This window comes from Globicephala melas, chromosome 1, assembly GCF_963455315.2.
Source record: "Globicephala melas chromosome 1, mGloMel1.2, whole genome shotgun sequence".
NCBI classification, from domain to species: Eukaryota; Metazoa; Chordata; class Mammalia; order Artiodactyla; family Delphinidae; genus Globicephala; species Globicephala melas.
This window is the reverse complement of record NC_083314.1, coordinates 61158189-61182325: the sequence shown is the minus strand read 5'-3', so window position 1 is coordinate 61182325 and position 24137 is coordinate 61158189. Positions and strand designations below refer to the sequence as shown.

The 24137-nt window shown below is 39.9% G+C and overlaps 1 protein-coding gene across 1 annotated transcript in view; it reads right to left on the bottom strand.

The window, feature by feature from the left end:
• The window catches only part of ADCY10 (adenylate cyclase 10), a 95976-nt gene that overhangs the window by 26981 nt on the left and 44858 nt on the right, over positions 1–24137 (bottom strand). The window contains exons 17-20 of the mRNA XM_030875627.2: positions 23932–24068; positions 13129–13257; positions 11236–11517; positions 10823–11113 (exon numbers count right to left, since the gene is read on the bottom strand). Of these exons, the coding sequence (XP_030731487.1) occupies positions 10823–11113; positions 11236–11517; positions 13129–13257; positions 23932–24068 (839 nt within the window). The remainder of the gene's footprint in view (positions 1–10822; positions 11114–11235; positions 11518–13128; positions 13258–23931; positions 24069–24137) is intronic.

The following is a 24137-nucleotide window of genomic DNA, read 5'->3' as shown; positions in this document are numbered from 1 at the left end:
CACGGGTTCGAGCCCTGGTCCAGGAAGATCCTACATGCCGTAGAGCAACTAAGCCCATGTGTCACAACTACTGAGCCTGAGCTCTAGACCCCATGCTCCACAACAAGAGAAGCCACCGCAATGAGAGAAGCCACCGCAATGAGAGAAGCCACTGCAATGAGAAGCCCACGCACCGCAATGAAGAGTAGCCCCCCTTGCCACAACTAGAAACAAAAAACCAAACAAACAAAAAAGCCCATGCACAGCAATGAAGACCCAATGCAGCCAAAAATAAATAAATGAAATAATAATTTTTAAAAAATGATTCAGATCTCAGTGGCAGAAACTGCTTGTTTCCTATCTCAACTTCCATTGTCCCTTTTCTCCTTAGTAATAGAACTCAATTTTACTTGGGGAAGCTACATTTTCCAACCTCCCTTGCAACTGGATATATAGCCATGTGACTATTGTATTGTATTGTATTGGTGCTTGAGATATAAGGGGAGTATTGGGTAGGAAGAATTCTAGAAAACTACTGAAAAAGGAAGGGGTATCCCTTTCATTTTTTGGTTTCTTTTCTCCTCCTTCTAGTGTTAAATGTGAACATGATGGCTGGAACTCCAGCTACTATTTTGAACCAAGGATCTCTGATGATCATGAAGACACCAAACCAGTCCCAGTGATGAGACAAGCATTTTACATAGAGAGAAATACATTTAATAATAAATTTAAGCCACTCTAGCTGGGTCCTTGTTATATGCAGCCAATACTAATTCTAATCAATGCTATTCCTTCTTCAACATCCTATATGTTTTGTTTTATATTTCAAATTGTAATAGTGATAGAATGAGATGTGGCAAAAAGCAATATTGGCTAAATAAAGCAAATAAAGTCAGGATATATGAGATATGATTTTTGTCATATCATTCAACCCTTGGGTGAATCATATTATTTTTAGGTCTCAATTTTCTTCATTTATGAAGGAAATATATTAAAAGTTCCCTACTTCAAAGAGGATCTGTAAAAATCAAAAGAAAAGAAATATACGGAATGCTTGTACGTTCTCAGAATAAAGGAGAAAAGCAAAGAGAGTACTTGCTCACCTGTGGTTTCAAAGACTCAGAAATAAGACTTCAAGTTCAAGATGAAAAACTGACCTCTTTTATTTATCTCCTGACCAGCACATTTTACCCCATTAAAACAAGAATAAAATAATTTTTAAAAGCATAAACTCACAATATACAGAATGGAAGGGGTCAATTCCTATCTTAGGGCCATGACCCTGGCCCTCCCCTCTGCCTAGAATGCTCTTCCCCAGCCATCCATACAATAAAATCCCTCATTTCCTTTGCCTTTCCATGAATCTTACCTCTCACTGAGGGCTACCCTAACGACTCTGCACTCCTCATCTCCCTTGCCCTACCCAACATTCTCTTCTGGTTTTCTCCTTGGGATCACTTACACATACTACAGAATTTACTTCTTTGTTAATGTTTTCTCTCCATTGTCTGCTTCTCCGCAACAGAATGCTGTTTTGTTCCCTGATGCATCTAAGGTGCCTAGAGCACTGTTTGACACATATCAGAAACCCAATAAATATTTGATGAATGAGTAAATGAAACATTAAATGAGATTTCAGCACATGTCAAGAAGATCAAGGAATGAGAGGAGTGCTCCCTGAAGAATTAGATGGAGCAAGTGGAACGAAAGAGCCCAGGAGGGAGCCCATGGGCTGTTGATCCTTGGAATGGATCAAGAGTCAGATAAGTTTTTAGGAAGGACATGAGGATTGATAGAGAATTGAAAAGAAAATCAACTTCTTCACTATCTGATTCATAGCTAATGCTGTGTCCTTGAACCTCTTATGATATGTCCTTCTCCAACCTTTTTTTTTTTTTTTTTTGCGGTATGCGGGCCTCTCACTGTTGTGGCCTCTCCCGTTGCAGAGCACAGGCTCCGGATGCGCAGGCTCAGCAGCCATGGCTCACAGGCCTAACCACTCTGCAGCATGTGGGATCTTCCTGGACTGGGGCACGAACTCGTGTCCCCTGCATCTGCAGGCAGACTCTCAACCACTGCGCCACCAGGGAAGCCCCTCCAGCATTTCTTAAAAGCATACCTCATGGACTTCCCTGGTGGTACAGTGGTTAAGAATCTGCCTGCCAATGCAGGGGACACGGGTTTGAGCCCTGGTCCAGGAAGATCCCACACGCCGTAGAGCAACTAAGCCCGTGAGCCACAACTACTGAGCCTGCACTCTAGAGCCAGTGCTCCGCAACAAGAGAAGCCACCACAATGAGAAACCAATGCACTGCAACAAAGAGTAGACCCACTCGCCGCAACTAGAGAAGGCCTGCATGCAGCAACAAAGACCCAATGCAGCCAAAAATAAAATAAAATAAAATAAAATAAAAATAATTATTAAAATAAAAGCATACCTCACACTTTGGGAGATTCAGGGGTAATGGACAGACTGTCCAGCCAAGATTGAAGCAGGATATTATAAAGAAGACATGGCAAAAAAAAAGTTTCCTAGAAACTCTAGGAAAAATAAACTTCTGTTAAGAAATCTATTCACGAAGAGGAACCAAGATGGTGGAGTAGAAGGACATGCTCTCACTCCCTCTTGTGAGAACACCAGAATCACAACTAACTGCTGGACAATCATCGACAGGAAGTCACTGGAACTCGGCAGAAAACATACCCCACCATCCAAAGACAAGGAGGAGCCACAATGAGATGGTAGGGGGGGCACAGTCACAGTAAAATCAAATCCCATAACTGGTGGGTGGGTGATTCACACACTGGAGAACACTTATGCCACAGAAGTCCACCCACTGGAGTGAAGGTTCTGAGCCCCACGTCAGGCTTCCCAACCTGGGGGTCTGGCAACGGGAGGAGGAATTCCTAGAGAATCACACTTTGAAGCCTCGTGGGATTTGATTTCAGGACTTTGACAGGACTGGGGGAAACAGAGACCCATCTCTTGGAGGGCACACACAAAGTAGTGTGTGCATTGGGACCCAGAGGAAGGAGCAGTGACCCCATAGGAGACTGAACCAGACCTACCTGCTAGTGTTGGAGGGTCTACTGCAGAGGCGGCGGGTGGCTGTGGCTCACTGTGGGGACAAGGGCACTGGCAGCAGAAGTTCTGGGAAGTACTCCTTGGTGTGAGCCCTCCCAGAGTCTGCCATTACCCCCACCAAAGAGCCCAGGTAGGCTCCAGTGTTGGGTTGCCTCAGGCCAAACAACCAACGGGGAGGGAACCCAGCCCCACCCATCAGCAGTCAAGTGGATTAAAGATTTACTGAGCTCTGCCCACCAGAGCAACAGTCAGCTCTACCCACCACCAGTCCCTCCCATCAGGAAACTTACACAAGGCTCTTAGATAGCCTCATCCACCAGAGGGCAGAGAGCAGAAGGAATAAGAATTACAATCCTGCAGCCTGTGGAAGAAAAAACATATTCACAGAAAGACAGACAAGATGAAAAGGCAGAGGGCTATGTACCAGATGAAAGAACAAGATAAAACCCCAGAAAAACAACTAAATGAAGTGGAGACAGGCAACATTCCAGAAAAACAATTCAGAATAATGATAGTGAAGATGATCCAGGACCTCACAAAAAGAATGGAGGCAAAGATCCAGAATATGCAAGAAATGTTTAACAAAGACCTAGAAGAATTAAAGAACAAACAAACAGATAAACACTACAATAACTGAAATGAAAACTACACTAGAAGGAATCAATAGCAGAATAACTGAGGCAGAAGAATGGATAAGTGACCTGGAAGACAGAAAGGTGGAATTCACTGCTGCGGAACAGAATAAAGAAAAAAGAATGAAAAGAAATGAAGACAGGCTAACAGACCTCTGGGACAACATTAAACGCAACAACATTCGCATTATAAGGGTCCCAGAAAGAGAAGAGAGAGAGAAAGGACCCGAGAAAATATTTGAAGAGATTATAGTCGAAAACTTCCCTAACATGGAAAGGAAATAGACACCCAAGTCCAGGAAGCGCAGCGAGTCCCATACAGGATAAACCCAAGGAGAAACACACCAAGACACACAGTAATCAAATTGGCAAAAATTAAAGACAAAGAAAAATTATTGAAAGCAGCAAAGGAAAAATGAAAAATAACATACAAGGGAACTCCCACCAAGTTAACAGCTGATTTCTCAGCAGAAACTCTACAAGCCAGAAGGGAGAGGCATGACATACTTAAAGTGATGAAGGGGAAGAACCTACAACCAAGATTACTCTACCTGGCAAGGATCTCATTCAGATTCGATGGAGAAATCAAAAGCTTTACAGACAAGCAAAAGCTAAGAGAATTTAGCACCACCAAACCAGCTCTACAACAAATGCTAAAGGAACTTCTCTAAGTGGGAAACACAAGAGAAGAAAAGGACCTACAAAAACAAACCCAAAACAATTAAGAAAATGGTCATAGGAACATACATATCGATAATTACCTTAAACGTGAATGGATTAAATGCTCCGACCAAAAGACACAGGCTTGCTGAATGGATACAAAAACAAGACCCATATATATGCTGTCTACAAGAGACCCACTTCAGACCTAGGGACACATACAGACTGAAAGTGATGGGATGGAAAAAGATATTCCATGCCAAATGAAATCAAAAGAAAGTTGGAGTAGCAATACTCCTATCAGATAAAATAGACTTTAAAATAAAGAATGTTACAAGAGACAAGGAAGAACACCACATGATGATCAAGGGATCAATCCAAGAAGAAATAACAATCGTAAATATTTATGCACCCAACATAGGAGCACCTTAGTACATAAGGCAAATGCTAACAGCCATAAAAGGGGAAATCAACAGTAACATAATAATAGTGGGAGACTTTAACATCTCACTTACACCAATGGACAGATCATCCAAAATGAAAATAAATAAGGAAACAGAAGCTTTAAATGACACAATACACCAGATAGATTTAATTGATATTTATAGGACATTCCATCCAAAAACAGCAGATTACACTTTCTTCTCAAGTGCGCATGGAACATTCTCTAGGATAGATCACATCTTGGGTCACAAATCAAGCCTCAGTAAATTTAAGAAAATTGAAATCATATCAAGCATCTTTTCTGACCACAATGCTATGAGATTAGAAATGAATTACAGGGGAAAAACCCGTAAAAAACACAGACATATGGAGGCTAAACAATACGTTACTAAATAACCAAGAGATCACTGAAGAAATCAGAGAGGAAATCAAAAAATACCTAGAGACAAATGACAATGAAAACACAACGATCCAAAACCTATGGGATGCAGCAAAAGCAGTTCTAAGAGGGAAGTTTATAGCTATACAAGCCTACCTCAAGAAACAAGAAAAATCTCAAATAAACAATCTAAACTTACACCTAAAGGAACTAGAGAAAGAAGAACAAACAAAACCCAAAGTTAGCAGAAGGAAAGAAATCATAAAGGTCAGAGAAGAAATAAATGAAATAGAAACAAAGAAAACAAGAGCAAAGATCAATAAAACTAAAAGCTGGTTCTTTGAGAAGATAAACAAAATTGATAAACCATTAGCCAGACTCATCAAGAAAAAGAGGGAGAGGACTCAAATCAATAAAATTAAAAATGAAAAATGAGAAGTTACAACAGACACTGCAGAAATACAAAGCATCGTAAGAGACTACTACAAGCAACTCTATGACAATAAAATGGACAACCTGGAAGAAATGGACAAATTCTTAGAAAGCTATAACCTTCCAAGATTGAACCAGGAAGAAACAGAAAATATGAAGAGACCAATCACAAGTAATGAAATTGAAGCTGTGATTAAAAATCTTCCAACAAACAAAAGTCCAGGACCAGATGGCTTCACAGGTGAATTCTATCAAACATTTAGAGAAGAGCTAACACCCATCCTTCTCAAACTCTTCCCAAAAATTGCAGAGGAAGGAACACTCCCAGACTCATTCTGTGAGGCCACCATTACCCTGATACCAAAACCAGACAAAGATACTACAAAAAAAGAAAATTACAGACCAATATCACTGATAAAGAGAGACGCAAAATTCCTCAACAAAATACTAGCAAACAGAATCCAACAACACAATAAAAGGATCATACACCATGATCAAGTGGGATTTATCCCAGGGACGCAAGGATTCTTCAATATATGCAAATCAATCAATGTGATACACCATATTAGTAAACTGAAGAATAAAAACCATATGATCATCTCAATAGATGTAGAAAAAGCTTTTGACAAAATTCAACACCCATTTATGATAAAAACTCTCCAGAAAGTGGGCATAGAGGGAACCTACCTCAACATAATAAAGGCCATATACGACAAATCCACAGCAAACATCATTCTCAATGGTGAAAAACTGAAAGCATCTCCTCTAAGATCAGGAATGAGACAAGGATGTCCACTCTCACCACTATTATTCAACATACTTTGGAAGTCCTAGCCACGGCAATCAGAGAAGAAAAGGAAATAAAAGGAATCCAAATTGGAAAAGAAGAAGTAAAACTGACACTGTTTGCAGATGGCATGATACTATACATAGAGAATCCTAAAAATGCCACCAGAAAACTACTAGAGCTAACCAATGAATTTGGTAAAGTTGCAGGATACAAAATTAATGCACAGAAATCTCGTGCATTCCTAGACACTAATGATGAAAAATCTGAAAGAGAAATTAAGGAAACACTCCTATTTACCATTGCAACAAAAAGAATAAAATACCTAGGAATAAACCTACCTAAGGAGACGAAAGATCTGTATGCTGAAAACTATAAGACACTGATGAAAGAAATTAAAGATGATACAAACAGATGGAGAAATATGCCATGTTCTTGGATTGGAAGAATCAATACTGTGAAAATGACTATACTACCCAAAGCAATCTACAGATTCAATGCAATCCCTATCAAATTACCAATGGCATTTTTGATGGAACTAGAACAAAAACTCTTAAAATTTGTATGGAAACACAAAAGACCCTGAATAGCCAAAGCAGTCTTGAGGGAAAAAAATGGACCAGGAAGAATCAGACTCCTTGACTTCAGACTATACTACAAAGCTACAATAATCAGGACAATATGGTACTGGCACAAAAACAGAAACATAGATCAATGGAACAAGATAGAAATCCCAGAGATAAACCCACACACCAATGGTCAACTAATCTATGACAAAGGAAGCAAGGATATGCAATGGAGAAAAGACAGTCTCTTCAATAAGTGGTGCTGGGAAGCTACATGTAAAAGAATGAAGTTAGAACACTCCCTAACACCATACACAAAAATAAACTCAAAATGGATTTGAGGCCTAAATGTAAGACCAGACACTATAAATCTCTTAGAGGAAAACATAGGAAGAACACTCTTTGACATAAATCACAGCAAGATATTTTTTAATCTATCTCCTAGAGTAATGGAAATAAAAACAAAAATAAAGAAATGGGACCTAATGAAACTTCAAAGCTTTTACACAGCAAAGGAAACCATACACAAGATGAAAAGACAACACTCTGAATGGGAGAAAATATTTGCAAACAAATCAGTGGACAAAGGATTAATCTCCAAAATATATAAACAGCTCATGCAGCTCAATATTAAAGAAACAAACAATCCAATCCAAAAATGGGCAGAAGACCTAAATAGACATTTCTCCAAAGAAGACATACAGATGGCCAAGAAGTACATGAAAAGCTGCTCAACATCACTAATTATTAGAGAAATGCAAATCAAAACTACAATGAGGTATCATCTCACACCAGTTAGAATGGGCATCATCAGAAAATCTACAAACAACAAGTGCTGGAGAGGGTGTGGAGAAAAGGGACCCCTCTTGCACTGTTGGTGGGAATGTAAGGTGATACAGCCACTATGGAGAACAGTATGGAAGTTCCTTAGAAAACTAAAAATAGAACTACCATACGACCCAGCAATCCCACTACTGGGCATATACCCAGAGAAAACCATAATTCAAAAAGATGCATGCACCCCAATGTTCATTGCAGCATTTTTTACAATAGCCAGGTCACGGCAGCAACCTAACACCCATCGACAGACGAATGGATAAAGAAGTTGTGGTACATATATACAATGGAATATTACTCAGCCATAAAAAGGAACGAAATTGGGTCATTTGTTGAGATGTGAATGGATCTAGAGACTGTCATACAGAGTGAAATAAGTCAGAAAGAGAAAAACAAATATTGTATATTAACGCATGTATGTGGAACCTAGAAAAATGGTACCGGTGAACCGGTTTGCAGGGCAGAAGTTGAGACACAGATGTAGAGAACAAACATACGGACACCAAGGGGGGAAAGCCGTAGGTGGGTGGGGATGGTGGTGTGATGAATTGGGCGATTGGAATTGACATGTATACACTGATGTGTATAAAACTGATGACTAATAAGAATCTGCCGTATAAAAAATAAATAAAATTAAATTTAAAAATTAAAAAAAGAAATCTATTCACAGTATATTACTACTTAGTTCTCTAATGGACAGCATTTTCATAGTCTTAATAATGTAAATACTTGATTGATTTATCTAATGATAATTCTATAACAATATTGGAGGAGAGGTGCCCAAGGGTGGCTTAATAGAGTTCAAATCCTTACCTACCATAGCAAGACTAAAACAGATGATGTCAAATTTGATTTTTAAAAAAGCAGCATTGGGCTTCCCTGGTGGCACAGTGGTTGAGAGTCCGCCTGCCGATGCAGGGGACACGGGTTCGTGCCCCGGTCCGGGAAGATCTCACATGCCGCGGAGCGGCTAGGCCCGTGAGCCATGGCCGCTAAGCCTGCGTGTCCGGAGCCTGTGCTCCGCAACGGGAGAGGCCACAACAGTGAGAGGCCCGCGTACCGGAAAAAAAAAAAAAAAAAAGCAGCATTAACATACCACTTAGTGTATGCAAGTAATGACTAGAGGGAACAGCTAAGTTAAAAATGTTTGCCCCTGAGAAGAAATATTGAACATACATATGCAGGGCAGTAGGTCATGGGACTATTGCTTTTATGGTAAAACTTTCAGGAAATCTAAAAAATGTCTTTATTTAAAGATGTCTAGTTGATACTCTTTTAAATAGGTGAAAAATTATAAGGGAAATAGTCAAACCCTGGCCTCACTCAGGTGGAGGTTCTGTTGAAAGGACATCAGTAGATATGACTCAGAGATATCTGGTAACATATGCTCCAAAGTCAAACGGTTAAGGAACATTGGAGAACCTGAAATAACTGGAGTTGTTTCCTTTGGTGGCCCTAGCCAGCCTGCTTAAGACCAACGAACTACTCAGGCTAAACTGTCTGCTAGCTGCCAGCTGATTCTACCCCTCACCAAATAAATAATTAAAACATACATATATAATATATGTAGTTTATATATAATTTGTTTATATATATAATGTGTATATAAAATAAGACTCACTGATCCCACAGAGTCTGGAATACAGTAGGTCCCCTACATACAAATGAGTTCCGTTCTGAGAACACGTTCAAGTCCAATTTGTTCGTAAGTCCAACAAAGTTAGCCTTGGTACCCAACTAACACAATCATCTGTATAGTACTGTACTATAATAAGTTTATAATACTTTTCACACAAATAATACATAAAAAACAAACACAAAAGTAAAGCATTTTTAATCTCACAGCACAGTACCTTGAAAAGTACAGTAGTACCAGCTATATCACTGCTGCTTTTATGCCTGCTTCTGGACATCCTGGGCTTGTAATAAAGATACTGTCCTACTGTACTCTATACAGTACTGTACAGTAAAGTACACAAAAGCACCACCACTTGTAGAGGATGCACACACCTGACAATGTACGCCAGACACATGAACTAACTTACATGACTGGACATGCGAACGCACGTTCACATCTTTGAAAGTTCGCAACTTGAAGGTTCCTATATAGGGGACTTAGCTGTATTCTTTCCCTTTTCTCTTATCTCTGTCAGTTGACTCTCTCCTATTAATGCTTTCATTGGTGCTTTGACTATGGCCCTGTGTTGGGAGCCTTCACTGAAGATCCCCTGATCCAGTCATGCATCCTCTTCAGCTCTCCATCACCTGCCCTCTAGGTGCCTGTTTTATTCTAGCAGCCCACTACTAGGGGTCTTCTCACACTCCTAGGGGTACTCTTGGGAACAACTTAAAATGATGCCAGGCTGGCTTTTTCTCCCAGGTGAGTTATATCTGATTTATAGGAAACCCTCACACATCCTCTCCCAAACTCTGGGAGGGCAGGTTGATCCTGGTGCAGCCACAGGCCACTCTGGCCTCATTAGGTGTGAGGTCTTCTGTGTCATCTAACTGATTCCAAGGAAGACATCTTCCTAGCACTGACGCTTATACATTTTTTCCACTGGAACCTTGTTTCAAACTAGACAGAGAGCAACAACATTTTATCTGCCAAGAAACACCACTCCCTCTCGGATCTTGCTCTCCCCCCCCCCCACTTCATGTCAGACCCTGCTCCCTACCCGCTACCCTCCTTGGATTCCATCCCTTGGTGCGAAGGAAGCTGGGTCTGTTTTATTCCTTTGGACATTTTAATTTGGGCTCTGGTCACACCCTATTTTGCCAGAGTCCTTACCCCCGAATCCTCCCTGACAGTCTCACAGTGAGATTGGTTCTGCCAACTCAGCTACATGTATACTCCCCAACTTCCTGCCCTGCTGACCTACACTGCTCATGTCTCATCATTCATGGTGCCCGAGCCTGCAGAGGACTTGAAATCCTCATGGTCCAGACCCACTTCTTCTAGGTCTTGTCTCCACGTCCCCCAGTTATAGTTAGGACTAATTAGGAACGAAGAAAGTTTACTTTGAAATCCATGGGACTTAGCCATCTTCCTAATGGTATCCAAGTCCAAAGTGTTGAGCCGGATGTCCACTGCAAAGTGGTGAAAGGGGACGAAGTCTCCACTTCGGCAGTGGTCACACCTGTGGGCGTTTTCTTCCAGAAAGCGGGCACATTTCAAGTGCATGGCTTTCTTCTGGTCTTTCAGCCACAGCTCATAGGCTGTTTTCTGCATCATCGGGCTGCAGAAGCGAATGATGTGGCACTCAATCACCTCACTTTCCAGCTCACAGAGCTCTTCCTCTTCACCATGGGCTAGAGAGGACAGAAAGGCAGTGGGCCATAAGTCAGCCCCTGCTACAAAATACAGATCAGTTCTTTTAGCAAGATGTGCCTTAAACTAAAGGAAATATGGGTCACTTCCAGGCTCTACTTACCCATTCCTTCAGAGGGTGGCTGCAGAGAGAGGGAACGATAATTCACCTCAAACGAGGCCGCGTTCTGTTTTAGGGCTATTCGTAGCTCCTTGCCATTCCGGAAACAGTCAAAGACGTTGGATTTCACGAGGGTTGCCAGGGCAGTGATCATCATCTTCATGTTCCAACAAGGGAGAATCTCATACAACAGTTCTGTAGTGAAGGTCAGGCCAATGATGGCTGCACATCTCACCAACATCTGGCGGGACAGGCTCATGCTATCCAGCTGGACCAGAGAGATTTCTGCAGGTGGAAAGCCACACAATAGGGAACTAGTCATCTGTCTTTATCAAATACATTCTAGAGATGGACAACTGTCCTGTTCTCTAGTTCTTGTTCAATAGAACTACACCCAGCTGAGCTAGGCCAAAAGAAGTATTTGCTTAGTACCTATTTCACAGATAGCACTTGTGTCAGGAGTATAAAAGATGGAGATGCTATGACCTAAAAATATGCATGTCCCATTGGCCATGACAATAAGATGGATTTCAAGGTGTTCTGATTTTGTGTTAAAGTGTGACAAGGGTGTGTGAGGAGAGCAGAGGTCATGCTGAGAAGTGGTCAGAAGGAGAAGGGCCTGCCATCCGTGTTCTGTGTTGACTTCTCCAGCTGCTCATTCTCTGTCTTCTTCACTGGCTGCCCTTTCTCCTGGAACTTCCCAGCAATAAGCTTTCTCTCTATCTGCCTCAGGGATTCAGTTATTCTTGTGACAACCCATTACCATCTCTATGCTCATGACCAAGTGTCAGAGAGCTCCTAGCTCCAATTCCATCTTCTCATCTAAGTTCGCGTATCATAGCTCACATGGCTTCTTGGACATCTTGACCAGGATGTCCTTCTATTACATCACCCTCCTCAGGGACAAAATATGAACTTCTCAATATGTCCACAGAACATTGTAGAAACCGAGCTAGTCCAGATATAAGTAGGGTTAGCAGATGTAAGCTTTTATATGTAGAACAGATAAACAAAGGCTACTGTATAGCACAGAGGACTATATTCAGTATCCTATAATAAACCATAATAGAAAAAAATATTTTAAAAAAAAAGAATGTGGGAATTTCCTGGTCGCCTAGTGGTTAGGATTCCAGGCTTTCACTGCCATGGCCTGGGTTCAATCCCGGGTCAGGGAACTGAGATCCTGCAAGCTGCATGGTGTGGCCAAAAAAAAAAAAAAGAATATATATATATATGTATGTATAACTGAATCATTTGGCTGTACAGCAGAAATTAACACAACATTGTAAATCAACTATACTTCAATAAAAAAATATTGATTAAAAGAAACCAAGCTAATCCACCTTGCTATTTTAGTAGACATAGTGAATGAAACACAAATGATGCTCTTTTGGAGATAGAGAACTTGAGGTCTCATCCTTGTACTAAACATTTGAAGTTGAACATTTTATAGATGGCATGGATTGGAGCTGAATGCATGCTAGAACACTGCTTGAAATTCATTTTTCTTGAAATAAATAACAGTACATCCCTGATATAAATTCACTTGTTTGTCATTTCTTATGGAAGTAGATAGCAGGAAAAGTATCACTGTTAGATCTTCTCTCTCACTATTTGATTTCTGTTTAATTGAAAATGTACTATACCTCATTCTTTTATGCAGACGAATAAAACTTTGTTCAAATCAGACTCCAGCGTATGCACAGGGGGAAGGTGGCTCCTGTTTAGAAGCAGAAAAGCCAAGCTTGTAAAGGAACCTTCCCATTGCCTGGGCAACACACAATAAAAACAAAGCCAGTCTTCTATCTTCCTTTCTCCTTTGTTGGAGGCATCCTAGAGAAAGCAAGAGGGGAATCTAGGTCCTGGAAAATGAACACCAGGTCAAATTTTCTTTACCTTTTAATGATGCTGGCAGTGACAAGTTTTTCAATCTGACACCACTAGCGAGGTTACAGACTTCTTCATTTCCCTCCTCAAGACCAAAAGTAAATTTTTTTAAGTCCTCTGTTGGCTTAGCAAAATTCTCTACAGAGGGGTAAAAGGGAAGAAAAGTTGAGAGTCATTGTCCTATTATCATCTGGATTTTCCAATAAACTTCGAGATGGGTCTCACATGAGAAAGAGCAGGCAGAGATGTGTGTTGGTTTGTAAAGTATTCTGGAATACTGTGTTTTAAGTAAAACTGATATATGAAAATCACAATTTACTCAAAACATGTTTTTCCTCCCCTCCCCCCAAGAAAAAAAAGGATTGGTAATAACTACAGGATGTCTTCCATAAGACATGCAGTTTTACAAATATAGCTTATATTATATACTTATATATATACTGGTATGCACATTGAAATACCCACACTCGGAGGCAAACACATTCTGTGGAAGACTGTACTCTACTTAAAGATGTGGTTATTGTCAGAAAGAGATATTAAAAATGGTGAAGATTTCACGATGGCGGAGTAAGACGTGGAGGTCACCTTCTCCCCCACAAATACATAAGAAATACATCTATATGTGGAACAACCCCTACAGAACACCTACTGAATGCTGGCAGAAGACTTCAGACTTTCCAAAAGGGTGTGCGAGGAGAGGGGATTCAGAACACCGCCTAAACGAGCTCTAGAGACAGGTGCGAGCTGTGACTATCAGCGCAGACACCAGAGACAGGTATGAAACGCTAAGGCTGCTGCTGCAGCCACCAAGAAGCCTGGGTGCGAGCACAGGTCACTATCCACACCTCCCCTCCCAGGAGCCTGTGCAGCCCGCCACTGCCAGGGTCCCGTGATCCAGGGACAACTTCCCTGGGAGAACACACAGCGCACCTCAGGCTGTTGAAACATCGTGCTGGCCTCTGCGGCCGCAGGCCCGCCCCGCACTCTGTGCCCCTCTCTTCCACCCCCCCACCCCCGGCCTGAGTGAGCCAGAGCCCCTGAATCAGCTGCTGCTTTAACCCCGTCCTGTCTGAGAGGGGAAGAGATGCCCTCAGGCGATCTACACGCAGAGGAGGGGCCAAATCCAAAGCTGAAACCCAGGAGCTGTGAGAACAAAGAAGAGAAAGGGAAATCTCTCCCAGCAGCCTCAGGAACAGCGGATTAAATCTCCACAATCAACATGATGTACCCTGCATCTGTGGAATACATGAATAGACAAGGAATCATCCCAAATTAAGGAGCCGTGTGGATGAAAGGCTCTCGGTGCTGCAGCCAGGAGTCAGTGCTGTGCCTCTGAGGTGGGAGAGCCAACTTCAGGACACTGGTCCACAAGAGACCTCCCAGCTCCACATAATATCAAACGGCGAAAATCTCCCAGAGATCTCCCTCTCAACACCAGCACCCAGCTTCACTCAACGACCAGCAAGCTACAGTGCTGGACAGCCTATGCCAAACAACTAGCAAGACAGGAACACAACCCCACCCATTAGCAGAGAGGCTGCTTGAAAATATAATAAGGTCACAGACACCCCAAAATGCACCACCGGACGTGGTCAAGCCCACCAGAAAGACAAGATCCAGCCTTATCCACCAGAACACAGGCAGCAGTCCCCTTCACCAGAAAGCCTATACAACTCACTGAACCAAACTTACCCACTGGGGGCAGACACCAAAAACAACAGGAACTATGAACATGCAGCCTGCGAAAAGGAGACCCCAAACACAGTAAGTTAACCAAAATAAGAAGACAGAGAAATACACAGCAGATGAAGGAGCAAGGTAAAAACCCAACAGACCAAACAAATGAAGAGGAAATAGGCAGCCTACCTGAAAAAGAATTCAGTAATGTTAGTAAAGATGATCCAAAATCTTGGAAATAGAATGAAGAAAATACAAGAAACGTTTAACAAAGACCTAGGAGAACTAAAGAGCAAACAATGATGAACAACACAATAAATGAAATTAAAAATTCTCTAGAAGGAATCAATAGCAGTATAACTGAGGCAGAAGAACGGATAAGTGACCTGGAAGATAAAATATTGGAAATAACTATCACTGAGCAGAATAAAGAAAAAAGACTGAAAAGAATTGAGACAGTCTCAGAAACCTCTGGGACAACATTAAATGCACTGACATTCTAATTATAGGGGTCCCAGAAGAAGAAGAGAAAAAAAAGGGACTGAGAAAATATTTGAAGAGATTATAGCTGAAAATTTCCCTAATATGGGAAAGGAAATAGTCAATCAAGTCCAAGAAGCACACAGAGTCCCATACAGGAAAAATCCAAGGAGAAACATGCCAAGACACATATTAATCAAACTATCAAAAATTAAATACAAAGGAAAAATATTAAAAGCAGCAAGGGGAAAGCAACAAATAACATACACAGGAATCACCATAAGGTTAACAGCAGATCTGTCAGCAGAAACTTTGCAAGCCAGAAGGGAGTGGCAGGACATATTTAAAGTGATGAAAGGGAAAAACCTACAACCAAGATTACTCTCCCCAGCAAGGATCTCATTCAGACTCGACGGAGAAATTAAAAGCTTTACAGACAAGCAAAACCTAAGAGAATTCAGCACCTCCAAACCAGCTTTACAACAAATGGTAAAGGAATTTTTCTAGGTAGGAAACACAAGAGAAGGAAAAGACCTACAATAAAAAACACAAGACAGTTAAGAAAATGGTAATAGGAACATACATATGGATAATTACCTTAAATGTAAATGGATTAAATGCTCCAATGAAAAGACATACACTGGCTGAACGGACACAAAAACAAGACCCGTATATATGCTGTCTACAAGAGACCCACTTCAGACCTAGGGACACATACAGACTTAAAGTGAGGGGATGGAAAAAAGATATTCCATGCAAAAGGAAATCAAAAGAAAGTTGGCGTAGCAATTCTCATACCAGACAAAATAGACTTTAAAGACTATTACAAGAGACAAAGAAGGACACTACATAATGATCAAAGGATCAATCCAAGAAGAAGATATAACAGTTGTAAATATTTATGCACCCAACATAGAAGCATCTCAATACATAAGGCAAATGCGAACTGCCATAAAAGGGGAAATCGACAGTAACACAGTCATAGTAGGGGACTTTAACACCCCACTTTCACCAATGGACAGATCATCCAAAATGAAAATAAATAAGGAAACACAAGCTTTAAATGATACATTAAACACGATGGACTTAATTGATATTTGTAGGACAATCCATCCAAAAACAACAGAACACACTTTCTTCTCAAGTGCTCATGGAACATTCTCCAGGATAGATCATATCTTCAGTCACAAATCAAGCCTTGGTAAATTTAAGAAAATTGAAATTGTATCAAGTATCTTTTCCAACCACAAGGCTATGAGACTAGATATCAATTACAGGAAAAAAATCTGTAAAAAATACAAACACATGGAGGCTAACTAAAAGTACAATACTAAATAACCAAGAGATCACTGAATAAATCAAAGTGGAGATCAAAAAATATCTACAAACAAATGACAATGAAAACACGATGACCCAAAACCTATGGGATGCAGCAAAAACGGTTCTAAGAGGGAAGTTTATAGCAATACAATCCAACCTCAAGAAACAAGAAACATCTCAAATAAACAACCTAACCTTACACCTAAAGCAGTTACAGAAAGAAAAACAAAAAACCCCCAAAGTTACCAGAAGGAAAGGAATCATAAAGATCAGATCAGAAATGAAGGAAACGATAGATAAGATCAATAAAACTAAAAGCTGGTTCTTTGAGAAGATAAAATTGATAAACCATTATCCAGACTCATGAAGAAAAAAAGGGAGAAGACTCAAATCAACAGAATTAGAAATGAAAAAGAAGTAAAAACTGACACTGCAGAAACACAAAAGATCACGAGACATTACTATAAGAAACTATATGCCAATAAAATGGACAACTTGGAAGAAATGGACAAATTCTTAGAAAAGCACAACCTTCTGAGACTGAACCAGGAAGAAATAGAAATTATAAACAGACCAATCACAAGCACTGAAATTGAAACTGGGATTAAAAATCTTCCAACAAACAAAAGTCCAGTACCAGATGGCTTTATAAGTCAATTCTATTAAACATTTAGAGAAGACCTAACACCTATCCTTCTCAAACTCTTCCAAAACATAGCAGAGGGAGGAACACTCCCTCTGCTATGATGCGAGGCCACCATCACCCTGACACCAAAACCAGACAAAGATGTCACAAAAAAAGAAAACTTCAGGCCAATATCACTGATGAACATAGATGTAAAAATCCTCAACAAAATACTAGCAAGCAGAATCGAACAGCACATTAAAGGGATCATACACCATGATCAAGTGGGGTTTATCCCAGGAATGCAAGGATTCTTCAATATATGCAAATCAATCAATGCGATACACCATATTAACAAACTGAAGGAGAAAAACCATATAATCATCTCAATAGATGCACAGAAAGCTTTCGACAAAATTCAACACCGATTTATGATAAAAACCCTCCACAGAGTAAGCATAGAGGGAACTTACCTGAACATAATAAAGGCCATATATGACAAACCAACAGTCAGCATTGTTCTCAATGGTGAAAAACTGAAACCATTTCCACTAAGATAAGGAACAAGACAAGGTTGCCCATTCTCACCACTACTATTCAACATAGTTTTGGAAGTTTTAGCCACAGCAATCAGAGAAGAAAAGGAAATAAAAGGAATCCAAATTGGAAAAGAAGAAGTAAAACTGACACTGTTTGCAGATGACATGATACTATACATAGAGAATCCTAAACATGCTACCAGAAAACTGCTAGAGCTAATCAATGAATTTGGTAAAGTTGCAGGATACAAAATTAATGCACAGAAATCTCTTGCATTCCTATACACTAATGATGAAAAATCTGAAAGAGAAATTAAGGAAACACTCCCATTTACCACTGCAACAAAAAGAATAAAATACCTAGGAATAAACCTACCTAAGGAGACAAAAGACCTGTATGCAGAAAACTATAAGACACTGATGAAAGAAACTGAAGAAGATACAAACAGATGGAGAGATACACCATGTTCTTGGATTGGAAGAATCAACATTGTGAAAATGACTATAATACCCAAAGCAATCTACAGGTTCAATGCAATCCCTATCAAACTACCACTGGCATTTTTCACAGAACTAGAACAAAAATTTCACAATTTGCATGGAAACACAAAAGACCCTGAATAGCCAAAGCAATCTTGAGAAAGAAAAATGGAGGTGGAGGAATCAGGCTCCGTGACTTCAGACTATATTACAAAGCTACAGTAATCAAGACAGTATGGTACTGGCACAAAAACAGAAATATAGATCAATGGAACAGGATAGAAAGCCCAGAGATAAACCCATGCATATATGGTCAACTAATCTATGATAAAGGAGGCAAGAATATACAATGGAGAAAAGACACCCTCTTCAATAAGTGGTGCTGGGAAAACTGGATAGCTACATGTAAAAGAATGAAATTAGAACACTCCCTAACACTATACACAAAAAGAAAGTCAAAATGGATTAAAGACCTAAATGTAAGGCCAGACATTATAAAACTCTTAGAGGAAAACATAGGCAGAACACTCTATGACATAAATCACAGCAAGATCCCTTTTGACCCACCTCCTAGAGAAATGGAAATAAAAGTAAAAATAAACAAATAGGACCTAATGAAACTTAAAAACTTTTGCACACCACAGGAAACTAGAAACAAGATGAAAAGACAACCCTCAAAATGGGAGAAAATATTTGTAAATGAAGCAGCTGACAAAGGATTAATCTCCAAAATTTACAAGCAGCTCATGCAGCTCAAGATCAAAAAAGCAAATAACCCAATCCAAAAATGGGCAGAAGACCTAAATAGACATTTCTCTAAAGAAGATACACAGATTGCCAACAAACACATGAAAGGATGTTCAACATCACTAATCATTAGAGAAATGCAAATCAAAATTACAATGAGGTATCACCTCACACTGGTCAGATTGGCCATCATCAAAAAATCCACAAACAATAAATGCTGGAGAGGTTGTGGAGAAAAGGGAACCCTCTTGCACTGTTGATGGGAATGTAAATTGATACAGCCACTATGGAGAACAGTATGGAGGTTTCTTAAAAAACTAAAAGTAGAACTACCATATGACCCAGCAAACCCAGTACTGGCCATATACCCTGAGAAAACCAGAATTCAAAAAGAGTCATGTACTACAATGTTCATTGCAGCACTATTTACAATAGCCAGGATATGGAAGCAACCTAAGTGCCTGTCAAATGATGAATGGATAAAGAAGATGTGCCACATATATACAACGGAGTATTACTCAGCCATAAAAAGAAATGAAATTGAGTTATTTGCGGTGAGGTGATGGACCTAGAGTCTGTCATACAGAGTGAAGTAAGTCAGAAAGAAAAAAACAAATACCATATGCTAACACATATATATGGAATCTAAAAACAAAATGGATCTGAAAAACTTAGGGGAAGGACAGGAATAAAGATGCAGATGTAGAGAATGGACTTGAGGATACGGGGAGGGGGAAGGGTAAGCTGGGATGAAGTGAGGAGTGGCATGGAGATATACACACTACCAAATGTAAAATAGCTAGTGGGAAGCAGCCGCATGGCACAGGGAGATCAGCTCGGTGCTTTGTATCCACCTAGAGGGTGGGATAGGGAGGGTGGGAGGGAGATGCAAGAGAGAGGAGAAATGGGGATAAATGTACATGCATAGATGATTCACTTTGTTATACAGTGGAAACTAACACACCATTGTAAAGCAATTATACTCCAAGAAAGATGTTTAAAAAAACACAACAATTTAACCAAAATCCTTAAGATTATAACTTTCAGCAAGGTAATTTTTCATATTAGAAACTCATATGATTACAGTGATCCAGAAAAAATATGTTGAAAACAGATGCTCATAGTCTCCTTAAACATTAAAATATTGTACATAGCCTAAATATCCAGCCATAACACAGTGATTACCTTAAATATTACATAGCCATTATGGTACAATTGTTGAGGAATACTGAGTTTGGAAAATCTTCAGCTGAGTGAAATAGGATAGTAAATATACCATATGATACCAAAAAAAAAAAAAAGGTGAAGTTTGAATAGTGAGCTTGCCTAGTCATTTTTCTCCCGGTACTCCAAAATGCATTACTTATTTGTCCCTCCAGTCACTCATTAACAGTTGAGTTGCAAGACACTGAAATAAGTGATGTGGAAATATGAGGGTGAACGTACTAAGTTCCCGACCTCCTGGAAAGATAAGGTATATACACAGAGAGCCAGACGACCAGACAGTAAACAAGTGCCACGTGAGTAGGCACAGACAGTAAGGGCTGGAGAGTTCATATCAACACAGTACAGACTTTTTATGCACCATAACCTGGGAAGGCTATAAATGTGGCTAATGCATGCTTCCAGCCCTCAAGGATCTTAACATTTATGGAGACAGATATCTAGGCAACAAATCATAATACAGGAAAAGTGACTTAATAAGATAATCTCCTAATGTGAGTTAGTTTTGTGAAAGAAATAAACTTGGTGATAGAGACTAACAGGAAAGTGCAGACAGAGGAAGGCCTTCCTTTAAGCAGGGCATGGTCAGAGAAAGTGGCTGTGAGGAGGTAACACCTGAGCTAAGGGAGAGAGGGAGCAGGTATGTGAAATGCCAGAGGAGAGGGAGCAGAAAGGAGCTCGGGTGCTGGAGGAGCAGAAATGTGGCTGGAGCACATTTCAGAGTATCGGTGAGGCCACAGAGGGGGTGGAAGGAAGCTCCCTCAGGGATCTCCAGTCCAAGGTAAGGAGTTTGGATTTCATTGTAAACTCAGTGGGAAACCACTAAAAGTTGTTTGGTTTTTCAAAAATTCTTTTATTTGGTAAGTTTCAAATTTATGAAAAGTTATAAGAATAACACTATATAGTCTTTATTCCAATTCATCTACTGTTAACATTTTGCTCCATTTTTTATAGCCTTTGTTCTCTCTATATGTACTTATTTTTTCTGAAGCATTTCATTTGAGTGTTAAGTTGCATAATTCATGCCCTTTAATCCCCAAATACTTTACTCTGAATTCCCCAAGAATAACAACATTCTCTTACGTAAGTAGAATATACTTATCATCTTCAGAAAATTTAACATTGATACAATAATTTACTGTCCATAATCCAGTTTTGTCAACTGACTCAGTATGTTCTTTAACATTCTTTTTCTTCTTTTTTTTGTAAACAGCCCAGATGTCCTCCAACAGATGAATGGAGGTATGTCCATACCATGGAACACTACTCAGCAGCTAATAAGACCAAACTATTGATACACACAACAACCTAGATAATCTCCAGAGAGTTACACTGAGAGAAAAACAAATCTCAAAAGATTACATATACAATATTATTCCACTTATAAAAATTTTTTAAATGACAAAATTATAGAAATGGAGAACTGATTAGCAATTACCAGGGGTTAAGAAGGAAGTAGGGGTAGGAGAGAAGTGGGGGGTGGCTATCATAGGGCAATATAAGGGATCCTCATGGTGATGGAAATGTTCTGTATCTTGACTGTATCAATATTAATATCCTGGTTGTGATATATATATATATTTAACATCTTTATTGGACCTGGTTGTGATACTATACTGTAGTTTTGCTGATGTTACTACTGGGGAAAACTAGGTAAAGGGTACACAGAATCTCTCTATATTATTTTTACAATGGCCTGTAAATTTATAATCACCTCAAAAAGTTTAATTAAAAAAAATCAATGAGACAGCAAAGTATTATTGTATTCAGTCACTTCATTTATACTCCAAGAGGTCCCCAGAATGCTTCCTGTGGTGTCAGACAGAGAGAAGGTGCTCAGTAGATGTTTGTTGAATGAATAAATAAGAAAGGATTTGAGTTGCCTTTACCCCCCCACCCCCATTTTATAGCAGGTACCTGGCCATAAAGGTTGTGACTAATCCCAAAATACTAGCTATTAAATGGCATATGTGGAACTGTAACTCTGGACTCCTAACTTCAAGACCAAAATTTTCTTTTGACTACATTTTTTTTTTAACATCTTTATTGGAGTATAATTGCTTTACAATGGTGTATTAGTTTCTGCTTTATAACAAAGTGAATCAGTTATACATATACATATGTCCCCATATCTCTTCCCTCTTGCATCTCCCTCCCTCCCACCCTCCCTATCCCACCCCTCTAGGTGATCACAAAGCACCGAGCTGATCTCCCTCTGCTATGTGGCTGCTTCCTACTAGCTATCTATTTTACATTTGGTAGTGTGTATATGTCCATACCACTCTCTCACTTTGTCCCAGCTTACCCTTCCCCCTCCCCGTATCCTCAAGTCCATTCTCTAGTAGGTCTGTGTCTTTATTCCCATCTTGCCCCTAGGTTCTTCATGACCATTTTTTTTTAGATTCCATATATATGTGTTAGCATATGGTATTTATTTTTCTCTTTCTGACTTACTTCACTCTGTATGACAGTCTCTAAGTCCATCCACCTCACTACAAATAACTCAGTTTCGTTTCTTTTTATGGCTGAGTAATATTCCATTGTATATATGTGCCACATCTTCTTTATCCATTCATCTGTTGATGGACACTTAGGTTGCTTCCGTGTCCTGGCTATTGTAAATAGAGCTGCAATGAACATTTTAGTACATGACTCTTTTTGAATTATGGTTTTCTCAGGGTATATGCCCAGTAGTGGGATTGCTGGGTCATATGGTAGTTCTATTTGTAGTTTTTTAAGGACCCTCCATACTGTTCTCCATAGTGGCTGTATCACCTTACATTCCCACCAACAGTGCAACAGGGTTCCCTTTTCTCCACACCCTCTCCAGCATTTACTGTTTGTGGATGTTTTGATGATGGCCATTCTGACTGGTGTCAGATGACAGAAAGCCCAGAGATGATTACATCTTTATACTCTCTCTTTTCATGGAAGAGATGCTATCTCTTAAACCTTCATGGTCCTCTTTGTGTCAAAACATAGTTTCTTTCTTTCTTTCTTTTTATTTTTGCTAGAATATGATTTTTTTCTTCTCATCACTGCCATCTCTCTAAACAACTAGTATATCCACCACAGATATTTTCTTATCATTCACATTAACCTTAATCCTCTACATCCCAGCTTGCATCCTTACCCCATTCCCCAAGCCCTACCCTTCTCCCTTCACTAAACTATTTTCTTAAAAATTCCAACTGCCCTCTTTGTGACATCATATGAAAGTTCATCCTTCTGTATGTCTCTGTAGCATGAGAACCTTGTTGACAATTCACTTTGAGCTAATAATTTTACCTTTTTCCCAGATAACATCTACATCCCCCGTCAGTTCTGATTCTGGGCTTTAAGATTCTGCCCTCTTTGTGACATCATATCAAAGTTCATCCTTCTGTATGTCTCTGTAGCATGAGAACCTTGTTGACAATTCACTTTGAGCTCTAATAATTTTACCTTTTTCCCAGATAACATCTACATCCCCCGTCAGTTCTGATTCTGGGCTTTAAGATTCTCCAGTGTTCTTTCATTTCTATTACACGTCTACATTCATTCTCCCAGTTCAGTGAGTCCCGGGCAATGTTAAGTTCTCTCACAATCTGGGATATCAAGTCCAACGTTCTTTGCCTCCCCAAAGCCTCTGACCCATATAGGAAGCAGCCTATGGAAAAGCCCACCCTTGCCACCCTCTCTGCAGAAGGAGACAGGAAGAACCATCATTATGGGACTTACTGAACAGGTTATTCCAGGTCACACTTGTCTTCTCCTCAGACTCTATTGTTTGGAAAACGAGTACCCTGTGATGGTCCAGGTTTTTAAGCAATTCTTCACAGTAAATTGGAATCCCACAGCTTCCCTCGGCCAGGTACCTGTAGTGAAAACAACGCAATCTATTTATATCAAAGAACCATCTTTAAAGAAGTAAAAATATTTGCGTT